Here is a 17,717-nt window from a genome sequence, read left to right on the forward strand (position 1 = left end):
GGAGACTCGCTTGAGCCCAGGAGTTGGAGGTTGCTGTGAGCTGTAATGCCACGGCACTCTGCCCAGGGGGACAGCTTGAGGCTCTGTCTCAAAAAAATAAAAAAGTCCATTTACAATCTACCATAAACCACAATGAGGTAATGCTGCACACTTATTAGAATGGTTAAAATAGAAATACTAACAGTACCAAATGGTTGTAAGGATGCAGAGAAATTGCACCTCTCATTCCTTGCTGGTGAATCTAAGATGGTCCTGATTATAAGATATACCATTATATAAAAGGAGAATGCAATTCTGGAAAAGAGTTTGTCAGTTATTTAAAAAGTTAAACATACGTTTACCACATGACCCAGCAGTTGGGTCATTTATTCCATAGACAATGAAAACTTATGTTCACATAAAAATCTATATAGGAATGTTAACAGTGGCATCATTTGTAATAGCCCAAAACTGGAAACAACCTAGATGTCCTTCAAAAGGTAGATGGCTAAACAAATTGTGGAACATCCATACCACAGTATATTAGTCAGCAATAAAAGAAACAGTGATACAAAAACAACTTAATAACATTATGCTGAGTAGAAAAAGCCAAAGCCAAGCTCAAAAGTTTGCATATATAATGATTCCATTTATATGACATTCTTGAAATGACAGAATTATAGAGATGGAGAACAAATCAGTGGTTGGCAAAGGGTAGGGAAGGGAGGGTTTGGCTACAAGAGGTGGTAGGAGGGAATTTCTTGCTGTATCATGACTGCAATGATTTGGGAGTGGAGGATAAAATGTCATAGCACCATACACACAGACACAGGGTGGGAGGGGAGAGGGAAACAAAAAGGCTTTCTTTGTATACACAAACTGCTAAAATCCAAGGAAGGTCTGTAGTTTAGTGAATTGCATTATGTCCATGTCAATTTCTCAATTTTAATAATTTGCTATAGTTATAATAGTCCCCACTGGAGGAAGCTGGTGAAGGGTATACAGAGCTTCTAGGAACTATAACCACAAACTCTTGTAAGTCTATAATTATTTCAAAACAGAAAGCTAAAAAAATTAATATTATTATTATTTTTGGAGACAGAGTGTCACTATGTTGCCCTCGGTAGAGTGCTGTGGCGTCACAGCTCACAGCAACCTCAAACTTTTGAGCTTAAGTGATTTTCTTGCCTCAGCCTCCCGGTAGCTGGACTATTGGCACCTACCACAATGCCCGGGTATTTCGTTGTTGTGGTTGCAATTGTCATTGTTGCTTAACAGGCCCAGGCTGGTTTTGAACCCATCTGCTTTGGTGTATGTGGCTAGAGCCCTAACCACTGAGTTATGGGCGCTGCCAAAAGTTTTATTTTTTTGTTTGTTGTTTTGGGATGACTCTTGGAAGAAGAAAGAAACCAAAATGTCTTTACTCCACCATCTCCAAAACCCTTCACTTTGTTTATAAATATTATAGTTCATTGCTTACTAAGTTTTAAAAATGAATAATTTTGTGGCCATGTTTTTTTATTGCCAATAAAATGTAAAGTATTAAAATCTTTATTCAGGCTATGCTAATTTTTATAAACATTCAAAAGATACAGGTACACAGTGCAAAGTACCTATCCATTTCTCTCTGTAGGCAGCCACTGTGATCCGTAGGAAACTGTGGAATGACACCCACAGTGCACAGCCAGTTTGCTGTCATTCCACAGTTTTCTGTGGGTCACAAGATCTGTTATTAGTCTTGTTACTGTGCTACAGGGGACTTTATGTAGATTAATTCACCATGGGCAGGATGATGACCAGGACCATGAGAAGATACCTCCTTTGTGATACCATGTGATGGAGTTGATGTGGATGAACAATCTTCTCTTTTTCAATTTTAATGTACATGAAGGCAAGCTATGTTTAATTATTTAATTAATAAGACACACAACAATCTGCTGTGGTATTGGGTACAAACACACTATTATCGACTGAATATTTGTGTCCCATCAAAATTCTTAAGTTGAAATCCTAGGTGCCAATGTGATGGAATTAGGAGATGGGGTCTTTGGAAAGTGATTAGGTCATGAAGGTGGAGCCTGTGTGATGGGATCGGTGCTTTTATAAGAGGGACCCTAGAGAGCTAGCTAGTTCTCTCTCCATCATGTGAGGTTACCACAAGAGGTTAGCAACCTACAACCCAGAATAGGGGCCTTACCTGAACCCAACCACTCCTGCACCCTGGTCTCAGACTTCCAGGCTCAAGAACTGTGAAAAATAAATTTCTGTTGTTTATAAATCACTTAGTTTATGGTACCTTGTTACAGCAGCTTGAACTGACTAAGACACACACACCTCCCATGCAGGAGACTCAGAGTTGACTACGTAATTACTGTTCTGAGATTAAATTCTGAGAAGAATGTCTTACTAATTGCAGTTTAAAGTTTTTATAATTACATTTTAAAATCTTATGTTACTGTTTTGTTACAAAATATCTGAACAACACAAATGAAGTTGTAGATAGAGTAGGCTACCCATTTGTTGTTAATTTGTTTCTTTAAAGGTAAGATCCTACCTCACCGCTGCTGATGCTTTGCAAGATTATGTTTCGATTTTTGGTAACTGTCATCGTATCAGTTGGAGAAGAGTTTGTATCATGACAAATGTCAAGCAGCGATTCAGCATGTCTTTCTGTCAAAAGAAATATAATAATATGTTTTCATAAAATTCATCTCCAGTGATTTCACAGGCAGATCTCACTCTAGGTTCTAAAATCAGCCCCCATTTTGTCAGAGTTCCTTGAAATAGTGATTGGGGTCCTGATGAAGCTCCAGGCAATAATTTTCACTGGAAAAGATCCAATCCACAGAATAGATGGTTCAAAAAAAATTTTTAAAGGCTTTAATGATAACTGCTATTAGTTAAGGACAAAAAACAAGTATTTTGAGATTTTCAGCAAGTAAAATATTTTTAAGAAATTTAGGGTGAAATCAATCAGCATCTGGTAAACTATCAAATCTTAAGTTCTGTAAGATATTAAAAGTTACCAACAATCAGATTCTGGTTCAACAAAACTCTAATCACCTTATGCTTAATGTCCACATCCTCATTGCAAGGCCCTCTTTGAGGTTCTAGGACATGAGGGAGAACTCTTTAACCACTAAAATCATCAACAGCTGGCTCAGGGTTAAGGCGCCCTCTTCTCCAGAGGTCCTCACTCAGAGGAAAGACATGCATCCTTCATGTTTCCTGAGGACGGGTCCTCACCATGAACTTCTCTTGTGAAAGTTTGGAAGAAGCAGCTTCTTGGTCTCTTCTGACTAAACCCTAGAACACTTCCATGCATCGTACAGAGGAGTGAAGACTTAGTGCTGGCCCAGGCAATACTGGCTTTTCTTTTCTCCACACTGCTCTGAAGCCCCTGAAGTCATTTTGGGGCTAACAGGGATAATCTCAGTACCAAATGGCTAACAACAGAAATCACAGCAATCCAGGGCTATACAGTGTATCTAATAATTTGATATCTAATATGAATTTAAATAAACAGCAATCAATTATTATCACTTCAAACATTTGGAAGTAACTGCTTTGTTTTAGGCAGAGTTGATAAGTAAAACCTGTAATGATGAGCTAGAAATCACATTTGCTCTGCAGTTGCCAAAGACAGAAGCACACAGCTGCCTTGAGCATACTTCTTGTCTAGTACTTAAAGCCATGTTAAATTGATAGAGTTCTGAACACCAAACAGTCACTCCCAATTAGTTAAGGGACATTGCTCTTATTTATTTTTTTTTAAGAAAGAGCCTCAAGCTGTCGCCCTGGGTGGAGTGCCATAGCATCACAGCTCACAGCACCCTCCAACTCCTGGGGTCAAGCGAGTCTCCCGCCTCCACCTCCCAAGTAGCTGGGACTACAGGCGCCCACCACAACACCCGGCTATTTTTTGGTCGCAGCTGTCATTGTTGTTTGGTGGGCTCCGGCTGGATTCAAACCCACCACCTCAGGTGTACATGGCTAGCGCCTTAGCTGCTTGAGCCACAGGCGCCAAGCTGACATTGGTCTTATATAAATTCCCCTCCTGCTATCCTGAATTCTTCAAATAAACATGGGCTCTTTTCAACAAAAGCTCCTCCCTTTCCAGTGGCTCTACCATTTTCTCATAGCTGAAACAAAATTGAACAAGTGATGTACACTCGGACCCTCCATTTCTTCACCATATTTTCCTTTTTGCTCTTTGCGGTCTAACTTCTGTCTACATCTCACCATTGAAACTTCTCACTTCCCTACCACATCTACTTTGTAACCTCTTTTTGAATGTTGCATTGTTGCCCACTTCTTCCTCCTTGAGACCCTCTCCTGATTCTCCTCCTCCCACTCTCACGCCCCTGGGTCCTCACGGGCACACCACTCTCTAACTGTGGGAGCACTTCCTCAGCTCAACCTTCCGCAGTTTTCTCACCATCATCAATCCTTTTTTTCTGCAGCTTTGGCTGGGGTCAGCGCCCTACTCCTTGAGCCACAGGCGCCACTGCATCATTAATCCTTCCACAATCTCGTTGACTGTCAGGTCCTTGCAATCTCTCTTTTGCAGAGAATTCCCCAAAGAACGTACAGGTCCATCCTTCCCCAGGAGCCCAGTCCTATGAAAAATTGCTACTTGAAGGCCCCATGCTTCCCTCAACAATGCTTTTAAATTCATTACCTTCCATTCAATATTCCCACCAAACTAGAACATTCTCCCATTTTATTGGCTGTATCTGCATTTCCCCACTTCCAGGCCTGAGACTTTATAAATCCCTGCCTTCTCTCTCAGATTCATCCTACACACTAGGAAGAGGTTAATTTTCCTAAAACATAGCTTTTAGCATTCTCTGGATTAAAATCCTTTAGTGACTCTATTTTATTTTATTTTTTTAAGTGCTGTCCTTCAGCCTGACATCTAAGACTCTCGCTTTAGTCCATACCCAGCTTCTTTCTGTGTCTGATTTTTTGTTTCTCTTTTCCCTGACACGAACTTTCAGTTCTAGTCTCCCATTGGCCCCTGGGATAAGCCACACTCACTCCCACAGCACGGTGCCTCTGCTCCACAAAATCAAATCCCATCCTTTTTTCTAGGGTCAGATGGAGTCTCACCTCTTCCATGAACCCTTCTTAGGTATAGCCTTGTTTCCTGCCCCAGAAGCTTCAAACAGAAAGTGAATCAAACGATAAAGTCAGGCAGCTTTCACAAAGTCACACGCTGCTCAGTGGCACACTTTTCATTATCCCTTTCTTTGTGGCTGTTTCTGTGTCTTTGCTCAGACTCCTTTTTCCCACTTATATCCAACTTTCCCGTATGTTATCCAGCCTTTAAGAATCATTCTAAGTCCCTCTTCCCCTTTCGCGTTTACAGCAAGCTCTTTCTCCTGTTACTTATGTGATGTGCCCAGGGCCATTCTGTACACTTTTAAAAGTTTGGACGGTGCATTTGACTTCTGTGCCCCTGCTTAGAGCACCTAGTCATGGACCTTGTACAGAGTCACTGCTCAATAAATAGTTGCTGGCTTGGTTTCTTTAAATGGATCCATCAAACAGATGTAGAAAAAGACTTCTAATACGGCTGTTCCTGGTTGGGAAATGACGCATGTGAAATGAAATAGTTACCTGGTGTGGGCATAGAACTCATTAGAATATCCAATAACTGCTGTTTCCTCAAACTCTCTATTTGGGACACATAATGTATTGCTGATTTTCCACTAAAATCACAGAGCTTAGGGTCCCTAGGAAAAGAGAAACATTGTTTAGTTAAATCCATTGAAAAAGAAAATCAGTATGAGAAGAAAAATCATTGACATCAAATAAATACAAATAAACATGATTTCAAAATGTATGAGATAGAGGGTAACAATTTCCCAAGTTTTTTTTTTGTTTTTTGTTTTTTTTTTGAGACAGCGTCTTAAGCTGTTGCCCTAGGTAGAGTGCCGTGGCATCACAGCTCACTGCAATCTCAAACTCTTGGACTCAAGTGAGTCTTTTGCCTCAGCCTCCCAAGTAGCTGAGACTACAGGCGCCCGCCACAACACCTAGCTATTTTTTTTTTCCAGTTGTCATTGTTGTTTTAGCTGGCCTGGGTCAGATTCAAACTTGCCAGCATTTGTGCATGTGGCCAGCAATGGTGCTATGCGGACTGAGCGCAATCTCCATTTTTTTCAATCACTCCAACTGTTTTTTTAAACTAAAGCCTAAGGTAGCTTTAAAATTCCATTTTCATTGAATTATGCTAACTGATCCCCTTATAATAGCTCATTTTCCTGACTATACCTTTGTTCTTGATGATTCCTCCCCACCCCACCACCATTTTTTTTCCAAACAAAATTCATATGAAATGCTGAGAAAGAACTTGGGCCATCTGTTCTTACTTGGTAACAGCTTTAAGAAACTGCAATTGTAACTTGAGAAACTGGTTATTAACCTTCCTTTTATCTTCCAGTTAATTTCTTACCTCGCCCCACATAAAGTGCAGTTGGCACATAGTAATTTTAACATAACTTGAAATCACTATTATAAATTGCTTCTGATACACTGACAATGTTTTCTAAAATAATTTGTAACATTTTAGGAGTAGGGAGCTGCATACTTAAGAACTATTTGATATTCCCAGTAACTACCAAAACAGTAATTACTTAAACAAATAAAACAAAGAGCTGGCTATCATAAGAATAATAGATAAATTTTAACATTTGTACATCACTTCACAAGTGTGAAATTGCATGTTTTTATAATGCAAAGATGAAGCATTATAATGATGCATGTTCATTTAATGTCTATAGAGTACAAAACAATCTGTGTTTTGGTTGACATGTCTAGGTGTGTAAGGTTTACATGTGTGTCTAGTTTTGCATGTGATTTCTGCAGATAACAATGGAATAGACACCCTGCCGCTGGTACTGACAACCCCTTCATACTCACGCGTGATGCCTGAGGAGCTCAGACAGAACTTCTGCAGGTCTGTAAACTGTTAACATATCAAGACTCTCAAACAGGTCCACGTCTCTCACAGCCAGCATCAGAGGGGTCAAGCCATGTTGGTTTGGGAAATTTATGTCCAGGAACTTTTCAGATGCCTTTAAAAACATGAAGCTCAATTTCTGTTGTGTTTTATTGTATAGCTATTTACATTTATATTTTCATTTTCATTAGTTGGCCAGTTTCTCATTTTAACTTCAATACGTACCTATATTATTTCTCAATACCTATCCTGAGAGGGAGCTGATAAGGTGAAAAAAAAAAAAGAAAGAAACAGCCTGGATCTGGCTTATTTAACCTTTCTAGAATGTTGTATCAGGGACACCCTGTTAAAAGGTGATAATATCACACTGATAAGATGAGGGCAATCCAGTTAAGTGATGAGTATCCAGTTAAGTCATGCTCATTTAAGGACATGTACTAAAAAAATCATTTGTTGTTTATCTGAAATTCAAATTTAACTGGTTGTCCTGATTTTTATTTGCAAACTCTGTCAACTTTACTTGTTGATCTTCAGAGCTTCAGCTGTAAAGCTGGAATAATACTATCTTCCTTGCAGGCTTGTTTTTTTTTTTTTTTGAGACAGAGCCTCAAGCTGTCCCCCTGGATAGAGTGCCGTGGCATCGCAGCTCACAGCAACCTCCAACTCCGAGGCTCAAGCGAGTGTACTGCCTCAGCCTCCCAAGTAGCTGGGACCACAGGCGCCCACCACAATGCCCGGTCATTTTTTGGTTGCAGCCATCATTGTCATTTGGCAGGCCCGGGCTGGATTCAAACCAGCCACTTAGGTGTATGTGGCTGGCGCCTTTAGCAGCTTGAGCCACAGGCGCTGAGCCTGCAGGCTTGTTTTTATGGCTACAGATAAAAGACAGAAAGCAGGCTCAGCGCCTGTGGCTCAAGCAGCTAAGGCGCCAGCCACATACACCTAAGCTGGTGGGTTTAAATCCAGTCCGGGCCCACCAAACAACAATCACAGCTGCAACCAAAAAATAGCCGGTTGTTGTGGCGGATGCCTGTAGTCCCAGCTACTTGGGAGGCAGAGGCGAGGCAGGAGAATCGCTTGAGCCCAAGAGTTGGAGGTTGCTGTGAGCTGTGATGCCACAGGACTCTACCAAGGGTGACAACTTGAGGCTGTGTTTCAAAAAAAAAAAAGAAGACGACAGAAAGCACTTAGCAGAGCGTCTGACACAAGACAGGTGCTCAGTAAACACCTAGCGAATGAATAAATGATTTACAATAGTAATGCAGCTCATGGATGCAATTTGATGCTTTAATGAAATTACAGTTTTAAAAAAAGAAAAAAAAAGAAATTATAACTTAATTTGGGCAATTCAAAACTGAAAACCTACTTGGAAGGCCAATACATCCAAACTGTTCATTTTCTAGACCAAAGTAACTCACTAATTTCCATCTCTATTCCACTTTATGCCATGTCAGTAAAGTCTGTGTTTCTACCTCAGCTTCTCTAGGGACAAAAAAGAGATAATGATATTATTTCAGCAGGGTGCTGTGGGAATTAATTAGTTATTTTTATTTCAGTATGAAAAGAAACCATCTTTGATATCAGTATTTATTATTAGTTAGAACCAGCATCAAACTTCTAAGCTGTGAATAGTCTTAATAATAGCACCTTAATTTAGCCTCTATTGATCAAACTCTGACCACTTAGAGGCACCAGTTTCTTAAAACTTGGTTGCTAATCTTTAGGGGTGAAAAATGTAGTTATGACAACAGACATTGGATTGCAAATACGACTGTTGAAAATACCATTAAAATAAACTTTATTGTCTTTTAAAATTTTTCTAAGCCTTAGTTCATAATGTGTGGTGACTTTACCATCATGTAGCACAACAAAGGAATTTAAAGTGTTAGATTTTGTTATATCTGTCCTTGAACTTTACATGCCTAGAATATCTTTCAGTTTTTCTTTATCTGTTTGTGTCTTTACCATAAGGGATTAAAAGAAACTATTTCCTAGCAGCAATTGATTTTCTTTCAGTGAGAAGGTCATGTTGTCTGACAGTATCTTTGAAAGTAAATGCCAAGAGTAGGCAATTGCCAGTCACCAGTAATTAATGTCCTTGGTTATACACACGATTTTGCAAGTTGCTTTGGGAAAAAAAAATAAATAATAAAAATATATATATATATAAAACTGTAGGTAGAAAATCTAAAAAAGAGGATCAATATCCCAAGAAGACAGCATTTTAAAATGTGTCCTCTTAACTCCTTTAGTCACAACCAAGTATTATTCAAGGCATAGGCTCTCTGATTCCCTTTTTAGGATAAAGATAATAACTGCAACTGGTCCAAAGGGATCTAAACAGCAATTGTACAAAAGGCAATGATGTCAAGGGAACTCCTCTGAGCAACTTGACAGCGGTCCTCTGGGGGTTTCCTGGGAGCAAATCATTTCCCAGGGGTGCTACATGACTTCTTCCAGTATTCAGCTGCAAGAAGGTAGGAATAGGGTGCTTCTGTGTTCTTTTATTATCTTGTTTTCTACCCAGTGTTCTGTTTAACCCTGTTTCTTTCTCATATTTCCTGACTGAAATGTTCTTAGATTGTGTTTGATAAGAACTTACTTTTTATTAGAAGTAGTCATATGTCGTCTGTGTCCTCCTCACCACCTTCCCACCCACCCAAAGACAGAAGCAAACATCAGTTTCACTAACCAGTAAGTGTTGAAGCTGTTCAAGATCACCTTGCCACGAACTTTGTAGAAGCTGCACTTGGGGAGCCTGGATTCCATTAATTGCCAAGAGTTGTCTTTGGATATCACAATTAGCAACATGGACTGCAGTTCGGTTGCTGTAATTGCAAAGGGTGATATCTACTCCTTTTCCCAAAAGAAATCCAACAACCTGCAACACAACAGAATTCTTGTTTAATATTTTTGAGTACCAACAGTGTCTTCAGAGCTGGATGGAAAACTGAGTTAGATGTGGCTCTGACTTATGACATAGGAAAGGAGAATAAGGTAAGAATAAAAATGGAGCATTGATTAGGACATGGGTGATTGCTATTTGTTTTTTTTAATTTGGGAAACAAAAATCTCCATGACCTATATGATTTGGGGATACTATTTTTTTTTTTTTAGGACTAGAGATCTGTGATCTGTTTTACATAGAACCCACACAAAACACTGAAGATTTGTAATCATTTGTAATTTCAAATATAAAATCAAAGACAGTAGAGCTCAGTGGAGTGCAGCTGTAGACCCAGAAACTCAGGAGGCTAAGGCAGGAGGTCCACTTGAGCCCAAGAGTTTGAGACTGTAGTGCACCATAAACATGCCTGTGAATAGCCACTACACCCTAGCCAGGGCAATGCTGGCGTGAGCCAGTCTCTAAAAATAGTGAGACCCTATCTCTAAAAATACAAAAACAAAAACAAGGATTCAGGCTTAGAAATCCTAGAATGTTGCAAGGATTTCTGCAAATGTTTTTAGAGAGAAAGCGAATTCCATTCAAAAGGGTAAAGGGATTAATTTTTTTTCTTTTTTTTTTATTGTTTGGGATTCATTGAGGGTACAAAGAATTAGGTTATGTTAGGATGGGTGCAGTGGCTCATGCCTATAATCCTAGCACTCTGGAGGCTGAGGTGGGTGGTTAGCCTGAGCTTACAAGTTGGAGACCAGCCTGAGCCAGAGCGAGATCTCATCTCTTAAAAATATCCAGGTGTTGTGGTGGGAGCCTATAATCGCAGCTACTCAGGAAGCTGAGAAAGAGAATTGCTTGAGTCCAAGAGTTTGAGGTTGCTGTGAGCTGTGATACCATAGCACTCTACCAAGAGCGACAAACCAAGACTCTGTATCAAAAAAAAAAAAAAAAAAAGGAATTAGGTTATGCTGATTGCATTTTTTAGATAAAGTCCCTCATAATTGTGTCCTTCCCCCAAGAGTTATGCCATACACTGTGACCCCCCAATCTCCCCCCTTCTTCTCCTCTCCCCGCTTCCTCATTCCCCTATCCTTCCTTGTATTAGCTCATCTACTACCTTTGTATTAGAATTGAGTACATTGGATTCTTGCTTCTCTATTCTTATGATGCTTTACTAAGAAGAATGTGTTCTACCTCTATCCAGGTTAATACAAAAGATGTGAAGTCTCCATCTTTTCTAATGGCTGAATAGCATTCCATGGTATACATATACCCTAGCTATTTAACATAATTCTAGAAGTTCTAGCCAAAAAAGTCAAGCAAGAGAAGGGAATGAAGGGCGTTCAAATGGGGGCAGAGAAGGTCAAACTCTCACTTTGCCAAAGATATGATCTTATATTTAGAGAACTCCAAAGACTCAACCACAAGACTCCTGGAAGTAAGCAAAAAATACAGCAGTGTCTCAGGATATCAAATCAATGTCCACAAATCAGTAGCCTTTGTATATGCCAATAATAGCCAAGATGAGAAGCTAATCAAGGACACAATTCCCTTCATTTAAAAAAAAAAATGAAATACCTAGGAATATACATAATAAAAGAGGTTAAGGACCTTTGCAAAGAAAATTATGAAACCCTAAGGAAAGAAATAGCAGAAGATATTGACAAATGGAAGAACAACCCATGCTCATGGCTGGGAAGAATTAACACTGTCAAAATGTCTATACTTCCCAAAGCAATCTACAGATTCAATGCAATCACCATTAAAATACCATCACCATACTTTCAAGATCTGAAAAAAATAATTCTTCATTTTGTATGGAACCAAAAGAAACCTCAGGTAGCCAAGGCAATTCTTAGTAATAAAAACAAGGCTGGGGGTATCACTCTACCAGACTTTCGGCTATACTACAAGGCCATAGTGATCAAAACAACATAGTACTGGCACAAAAATAGATATGCTGACCTTCAGAAACAAATAGAAAACTATGAGATGAAACTAACATCTTACAACCACCTAATCTTTGATAAACCAAACAAGAACATACACTGGGGAAAAGAATCCCTATTCAGTAAAGAGTGCTGGGAGAAATAGATAACCATATGTAAAAGACAGAAACTGGACTTGCCCCTCTCACCACTTACAAAAACTGATTGAAGATGGATAAAATATTTAAATCTAAGGCATGAGACAATAAAAATCCTTGAAAAGTGTGGGGAAAACACTTGAAGATTTTTATGAAGCCTGGGGAAAGATTTTTATGAAGAAGACTTCCATGGCAATTGCAATAATAAAAATAAACAAATGGGACTTAATTAAACCTAAAAGCTTCTGGACAGCTGAGGAAACAACAACCAAAGCAAACTGACAACCTTCAGAATGAGAAAAGATATTCGTATAATATGAATCAGAAAAAAAACTTGATAACCAGGATCTATAGAGAACTCAAATTAATCAACAAAAGCACCCCCAGCAATCCCATATACCACTGGGCAAGCGACATGAACAGAACCTTCTCTAAAGAAGACAGACGGGGCAGTGCCTGTGGCTCAAAAGGGTAGGGCACCAGCCCCATATGCCAGAGGTGGCAAGTTCAAACCCAGCTCCGGCCCCACCCCCTCCAAAAAAAAATATATATATATATATAAAGAAGACAGACGAATGACTAACAAACATGAAAAAATGCTCATTGTTCCTAATTATCAGAGAAATGCAGATTAAAACTACCCTGCAATACCACCTAACCCCAGTGAGGATGGCCCACATCACAAAGTCTCAAAGCTGCAGATGCTGGCATCCATGTGGAGAGAAGGGAACATTTTGACACTGCTAGTGGGACTGCAAACTAATACAACCTTTTTGGAAGGAAGTATGGAGAATTCTCAAAGAATTCAAATTAGACCTCCCCCTTGATCCTGCAATCCCATTACTAGGCATCTACCAAGAAGGAAAAAAATCCTTTTATCATAAGGACTTGCTCACTAGACTGTTTGTGGCAGCTCAATTTACAATTGCCACAATGTGGAAACAGCCTAAATGCCCACCAACTCAGGAATGGGGATCAATTATTTAACAAATATAGACTGGATGCCCAGAATATGTCAAGAACTACCCTTGGTGCTGAGACTACAACAACGAAACAAGATCAGTAGCCAATCTTTAAGGCATTTACTGTCTTGTGAAGAACAGAAAGACAGATTAAAAAGGAAAAAAAGAAAGTCATTACAACAAAGAGTGGTAAATATAATAATAGAGGTGAATACAGGAGGCTGGGGGAACACTTAGAAAAAAAATCTGTTAAGCTGCCTTGGAGAGCCCAAGACTTCTTGGAGAAAATGATACTAAACTGAGACCTGAGGGATCAGACCCAGTTAACCAGACAAAAGCTGGGAGGGAAAGACTGCTCCAAGCAAAGGATGTAGTGTTAATAAAATACTAAGAACGAGGTTAAGTAGCCTTCAAATCTCTGTAAGGAGTTAGGTAAGGCTGGAGCTCAGAACAGGAGAAAGAGGAGAGGAGCCTTGAGCAGAGAAGTCAGCAGCACCTATGTCCTGAAAGGCCTCACAAACCCCTGTGAGAAGTTGGGTCTGTGTCTTCAAGGCATTGGGCAGCCAATGAAAGATTTTACTCAGAGAAACAACATGATCAAATTGGTGTTTTCAAAAATTATTCTGAATGCTTAAATAGATTGACGTGAGGAAGAATGAAAGTGGGGAAACCAGTGAAGAGACTGCAGTAGACTTGTGAAGATACAATGGTGACTGAATGAGGGAGATGGAATGGATCGTTTAGAAGGTAGAAGTAACAGGATGTGGCCACTGATTAGATGCAGGAGCTAATGGTGAGCCAGAAGTCCCGGGTAATTCCAGGTTATTGTCTTCAATCCACTTTCGTCTGTCTTCTTTACTGCCATTGCAGAACAGGACAACACAGTCTCTTGCTTGAACCAATAGAACAATAGAACCTGTCCTGCAGAACAGGACAACACAGTCTCTTGCTTGAACCAATAGAACCAATAGCCTTCTCATAGGTCTCTCCATTTCCAAATGCCTCTGCATGAAATCCGCTAGAATGGCTCAAATAAAAAAATTCAGATAACAGCAAGTGTTGGAAAGATGTAAAAAACCCGGGCCCTCATACCATCATTTTTACTGGTATAAATATAAATGATACAGCCACTTTGATAAGAAGCCTCGCAGTTTTCTCATATAATTAAATATGACATTACTATACGATTCCACTCCACTAGGTATGTACTCAGGAAAAATGAAAATATATACCCACACCAAAACTTGTACAAAAATGTTTATAGAGGCATTATTCATGGTAACCAAAAGGTAAAAAGAACCCAAATTTCCATCAATGGACAATTGGATAAATAAAATGTTGCATTTTCATACAATTGAATATTATTTTTGACTGTTGTTTGGCTATAAAAATGAAGTACTGAAACATGATATGGCATGAACGAACTTGAAAACATTATGCCACATGAAATAAGCCAATCCCAAAATACTGCACACTATGATTCCATTCATATGAAGTCCAGAATAAGAAAAGCCATAGAGACAGAAAATAGATAGCTAAAGGATATTGGGTTTCTTTTTCTTTTTGCAGTTTAGATCGGGCTGGTCTTGAACCCGCCACCCCCGGTATATGGAGCCAGTGTCCTACTCCTTGAGCCACAGGCATCACCCAACTTTTCTTTCTTTCTTTCTTTTTTTTTTTTTTTTGAGACAGAGTCTCAAGCTGTCTCCCTGGTTAGAGTGCTGTGGCATCTCAGCTCACAGCAACCTCCAATTCCTGGGCTTAAGTGATTCTCTTGCCTCAGCCTCCCAAGTAGCTGGGACTATAGGCACCCGCCACAATGCCCAGCTATTTTTTGGTTATAATTGTCATTGTTGTTTAGCAGGCCTGGGCTGGATTTGAACCCACCAGCTCTGGTGTATGTGGCTGGTGCCCTAGCCACTGAACAGTATTGGGTTTTCTTTTTCACTTCTGTTTGAGGGGGGTGGGGTTCTTTTTAAGGTGATAAAAATGTTATAAAATTGACTGTGGTGATGATTGCATATTCATGTGAATATACGAAAAACCACAGAATTGTCTACTTTAAGCAGATGAATTGTATTGGGAAGTGAATTATATCTCAATAAAGCTATTTCTAAAAAATGGCTTTGCAAGCCTTTATGCCCTTCTGGCCCTTGCTTGCATGTCTTGTGGCACTCTTTACCCCCTGCAAAATCTACACACCTATCTATAGCTCAAATATGCAAAATTTTTTCCTAACCAAGTGCCACATTGGAGGTATTTGTCAACCTGTGCCCCTGACTAGGGCAATAACTATAAAAACTACTTTATCCCCTACTGCCAAGCTTCCCCAGGACTATACTTCTTGTGTGGAAATCAGGTATTAATTTGCCTCCATCCTGAAAACTCAGAGGCTTATGCCTTAGGGATGGTCACAAGAGATAAACAAATGTTAAAGAAAATACCATCAGTCGATGATGTAGCCCTCTGATGACTGCAGAGCTCTTTCCAAAATGAAGCTACTGTTGATTACTTGAGGGAGTTTCCCAGAGAAATAGCTAACTTGTCATTTATGTGCTCCCTGTGGGTAATTATCCCTATGACAGGAACCATCCAATTATAAAAATAATGTAAGTTGGCCTCATCTTGCTACTTGGAGTCTTGTCAATAATAGCTTTTATTGAATGCTGTGTGAGACAAACTGAAAATTTGGTCCTGACCTCTACTGGTCAGGTTGTCTTTGTTTAGGGGGCGTGGAGACAGAGTCTCACTCTGTTGCCCAGACTAGAATGCTGTGGCATCAACCTAAATCTCAGCAACCTCAAACTCCTGGGTTCAAGCAATCCTCCTGCCTCAGTCTCCCAAGTAGCTAGCTTACAGGCTGCCCAGCTAAACTATTGGTGAGATTAAAAAGAGTGGCCAACAGTAGTGCTACTATGGGAAAATTCATCAGAAGCCAAGAAATTATAGGAATGAGGGGTAGATATCATTAGGAGATAAGTGTCCATGGGTCTCTCATGTGTCTGCCAGCCTTATGAGCAAAGGCACTGACCACCTCTATCCAGAGTAACTTTTCAAGCTTATTTTCATAGCCTTATAAGCTAGAGATGGTGTCTCCCTCTGGGGCAAAGAGTAGTTTTTCCTATTGTCATTGCAAATAATTAGCTCCTCTCTGCTGTAATCCAAACACTGCAATCCCACCCTTAGCAAATTTTAAATGCAACTGTCATTTGGTCCTCCTTCAACCACCCAGTGGGAATTGGGGATCAATTCCCCAAACTGACAAATTCAGGCAAACCCTATTGTTATGCGTATTAAACTGCCCTTTCTCTCTGATCCAGGAGTTATGTTTCTTCTGCTAAGAAATCTAGCAATTCTGTCAGGCTAACTTGTTAGCTACCAATAGGTAAAATCTCAGAGCTTTCATAGCTCTTGACAGACGTCTGTCTGCAAGTGAAGGGGCCTGAGAAAGAAAAAGAAGTAGTTGGAGGAGGACATGGAATTGGTGAAGTGTTTGTTTATTTACGGGTCAGCAGAAGGTAGATACAGAATCATATTTAAATGGTGATGGAGGGCCGAGTGCAGTGGCTCACACTGTAATCCTAGCACTCTGGGAGACTGAGGTGGGTGGATTGTCTCGAGACCAGGCTGAGCAACAGCAAGACCCTGTCTCTAAAAATAGCTGAGCATTGTGGCGGGAGCCTACAATCCCAGCTACTCAGGAGGCTGAGGCAAGAGAAACGCTTGAGCCCAAGAGTTTGAGGTTGCTGTGAGCTATGACGCCAGAGCACTCTACCGAGGGTGACAAATGAGACTCTGTCTCAAAAAAATAAATAAATAAAAATAAATGGTGGTGGAAAGAAATATCATTGTTTGTAATAACAAAAATCTAGAAATCATCCAAATGCCCATGAAGGTAGGATAGAAAAAAAAGTTGTGGCATATATTGTGTTTTTATCCAATGAAATACTAGATAGCCCTAAAAATGAAAGTCCATAGCTAAGTGTTCAAAGTGGTTCAATCTCAAAAGCATGATAATGAGTAAGGAGCAGCAGCAAGTTACCCAGGAACATACACAGTATGAGGGTTGTTTTTGTTTTGTTTTGTTTTGTTTTGTCTTGTTTTGTTTGGAGACAGAGTCTCACTATGTCACACTCAGTAGAGTGCTCTGGCGTCATAGCTTACAGCAACCTCAAACTCTTGGGCTTAAGTTATTCTCTTGTCTCAGCCTCCCAAGTAGCTGGGACTACAGGTGCCCACCACAACACCCAGCTATTTTCTTGTAGTTGTCATTCTGGCTCGGGCCAGGCTTGAACCCACTAGCCTTGGTGCATGTGGTTGGCACCATAACCACTGTGCCACAGGCAGCAAGCCTGTTTTGTTTTGTATTAGATAGTCCTACTCTGTCACCTAGGCTGGAGTACAGTGGCCTGATCATAGCTCACTACAACTTCAAACTACTTGGTTCATGCAATCCCTCTGCCTCAGCCTCCTAAGTAGCTGGGACTACAAGCATGCACCACCATGCTTAGCAAATTTTAAAATTTTTTGTAGAAATAGTGTCTCTCTCTTGCTCAGGGTGGTCTTGAACTCTTGACCCCAATTGATCCTCCTGTCTTGGCTTCCCAGAGTGCTAGGATTACAGGTGTGAGCCACCATGCCTGGACTGTGTTTGTTTTTATAAAGTTCAAAAGCAGAAAGGCTTGGCACCTGTAGCTCAAACGGCTAAGGTGCCAGACACATACACCAGAGTTGGTGGGTTCAAATCCAGCCGGGGCCTGCCAAACAACAATGACAACTACAACCAAAAAATAGCCAGGCATTGTGGCAGATGCCTGTAGTCCC

The 17,717-nt window shown here is 40.1% G+C and overlaps 1 protein-coding gene across 5 annotated transcripts in view; it reads right to left on the minus strand.

Moving 5' to 3' along the window:
• Positions 1-17,717, minus strand: part of MAP3K19 (mitogen-activated protein kinase kinase kinase 19) — a 71,399-nt gene that overhangs the window by 51,879 nt on the left and 1,803 nt on the right. For 4 of the 5 annotated variants that reach the window (XM_003794376.1, XM_012807958.1, XM_012807957.1 and 1 more), the window contains exons 1-2: positions 5,602-5,623; positions 2,534-2,649 (exon numbers count right to left, since the gene is read on the minus strand). In XM_003794376.1, coding sequence (XP_003794424.1) covers positions 2,534-2,649; positions 5,602-5,623 — 138 coding nt within the window. Of the gene's footprint in view, positions 1-2,533; positions 2,650-5,601; positions 5,718-6,906; positions 7,062-9,638; positions 9,828-17,717 lie in introns of those variants that run through there. The other variant, XM_003794375.2, reaches the window with a different exon arrangement.

This window comes from Otolemur garnettii, unplaced genomic scaffold, assembly GCF_000181295.1.
Source record: "Otolemur garnettii isolate 467f Iridium unplaced genomic scaffold, OtoGar3 scaffold00080, whole genome shotgun sequence".
NCBI classification, from domain to species: domain Eukaryota; kingdom Metazoa; phylum Chordata; class Mammalia; order Primates; family Galagidae; genus Otolemur; species Otolemur garnettii.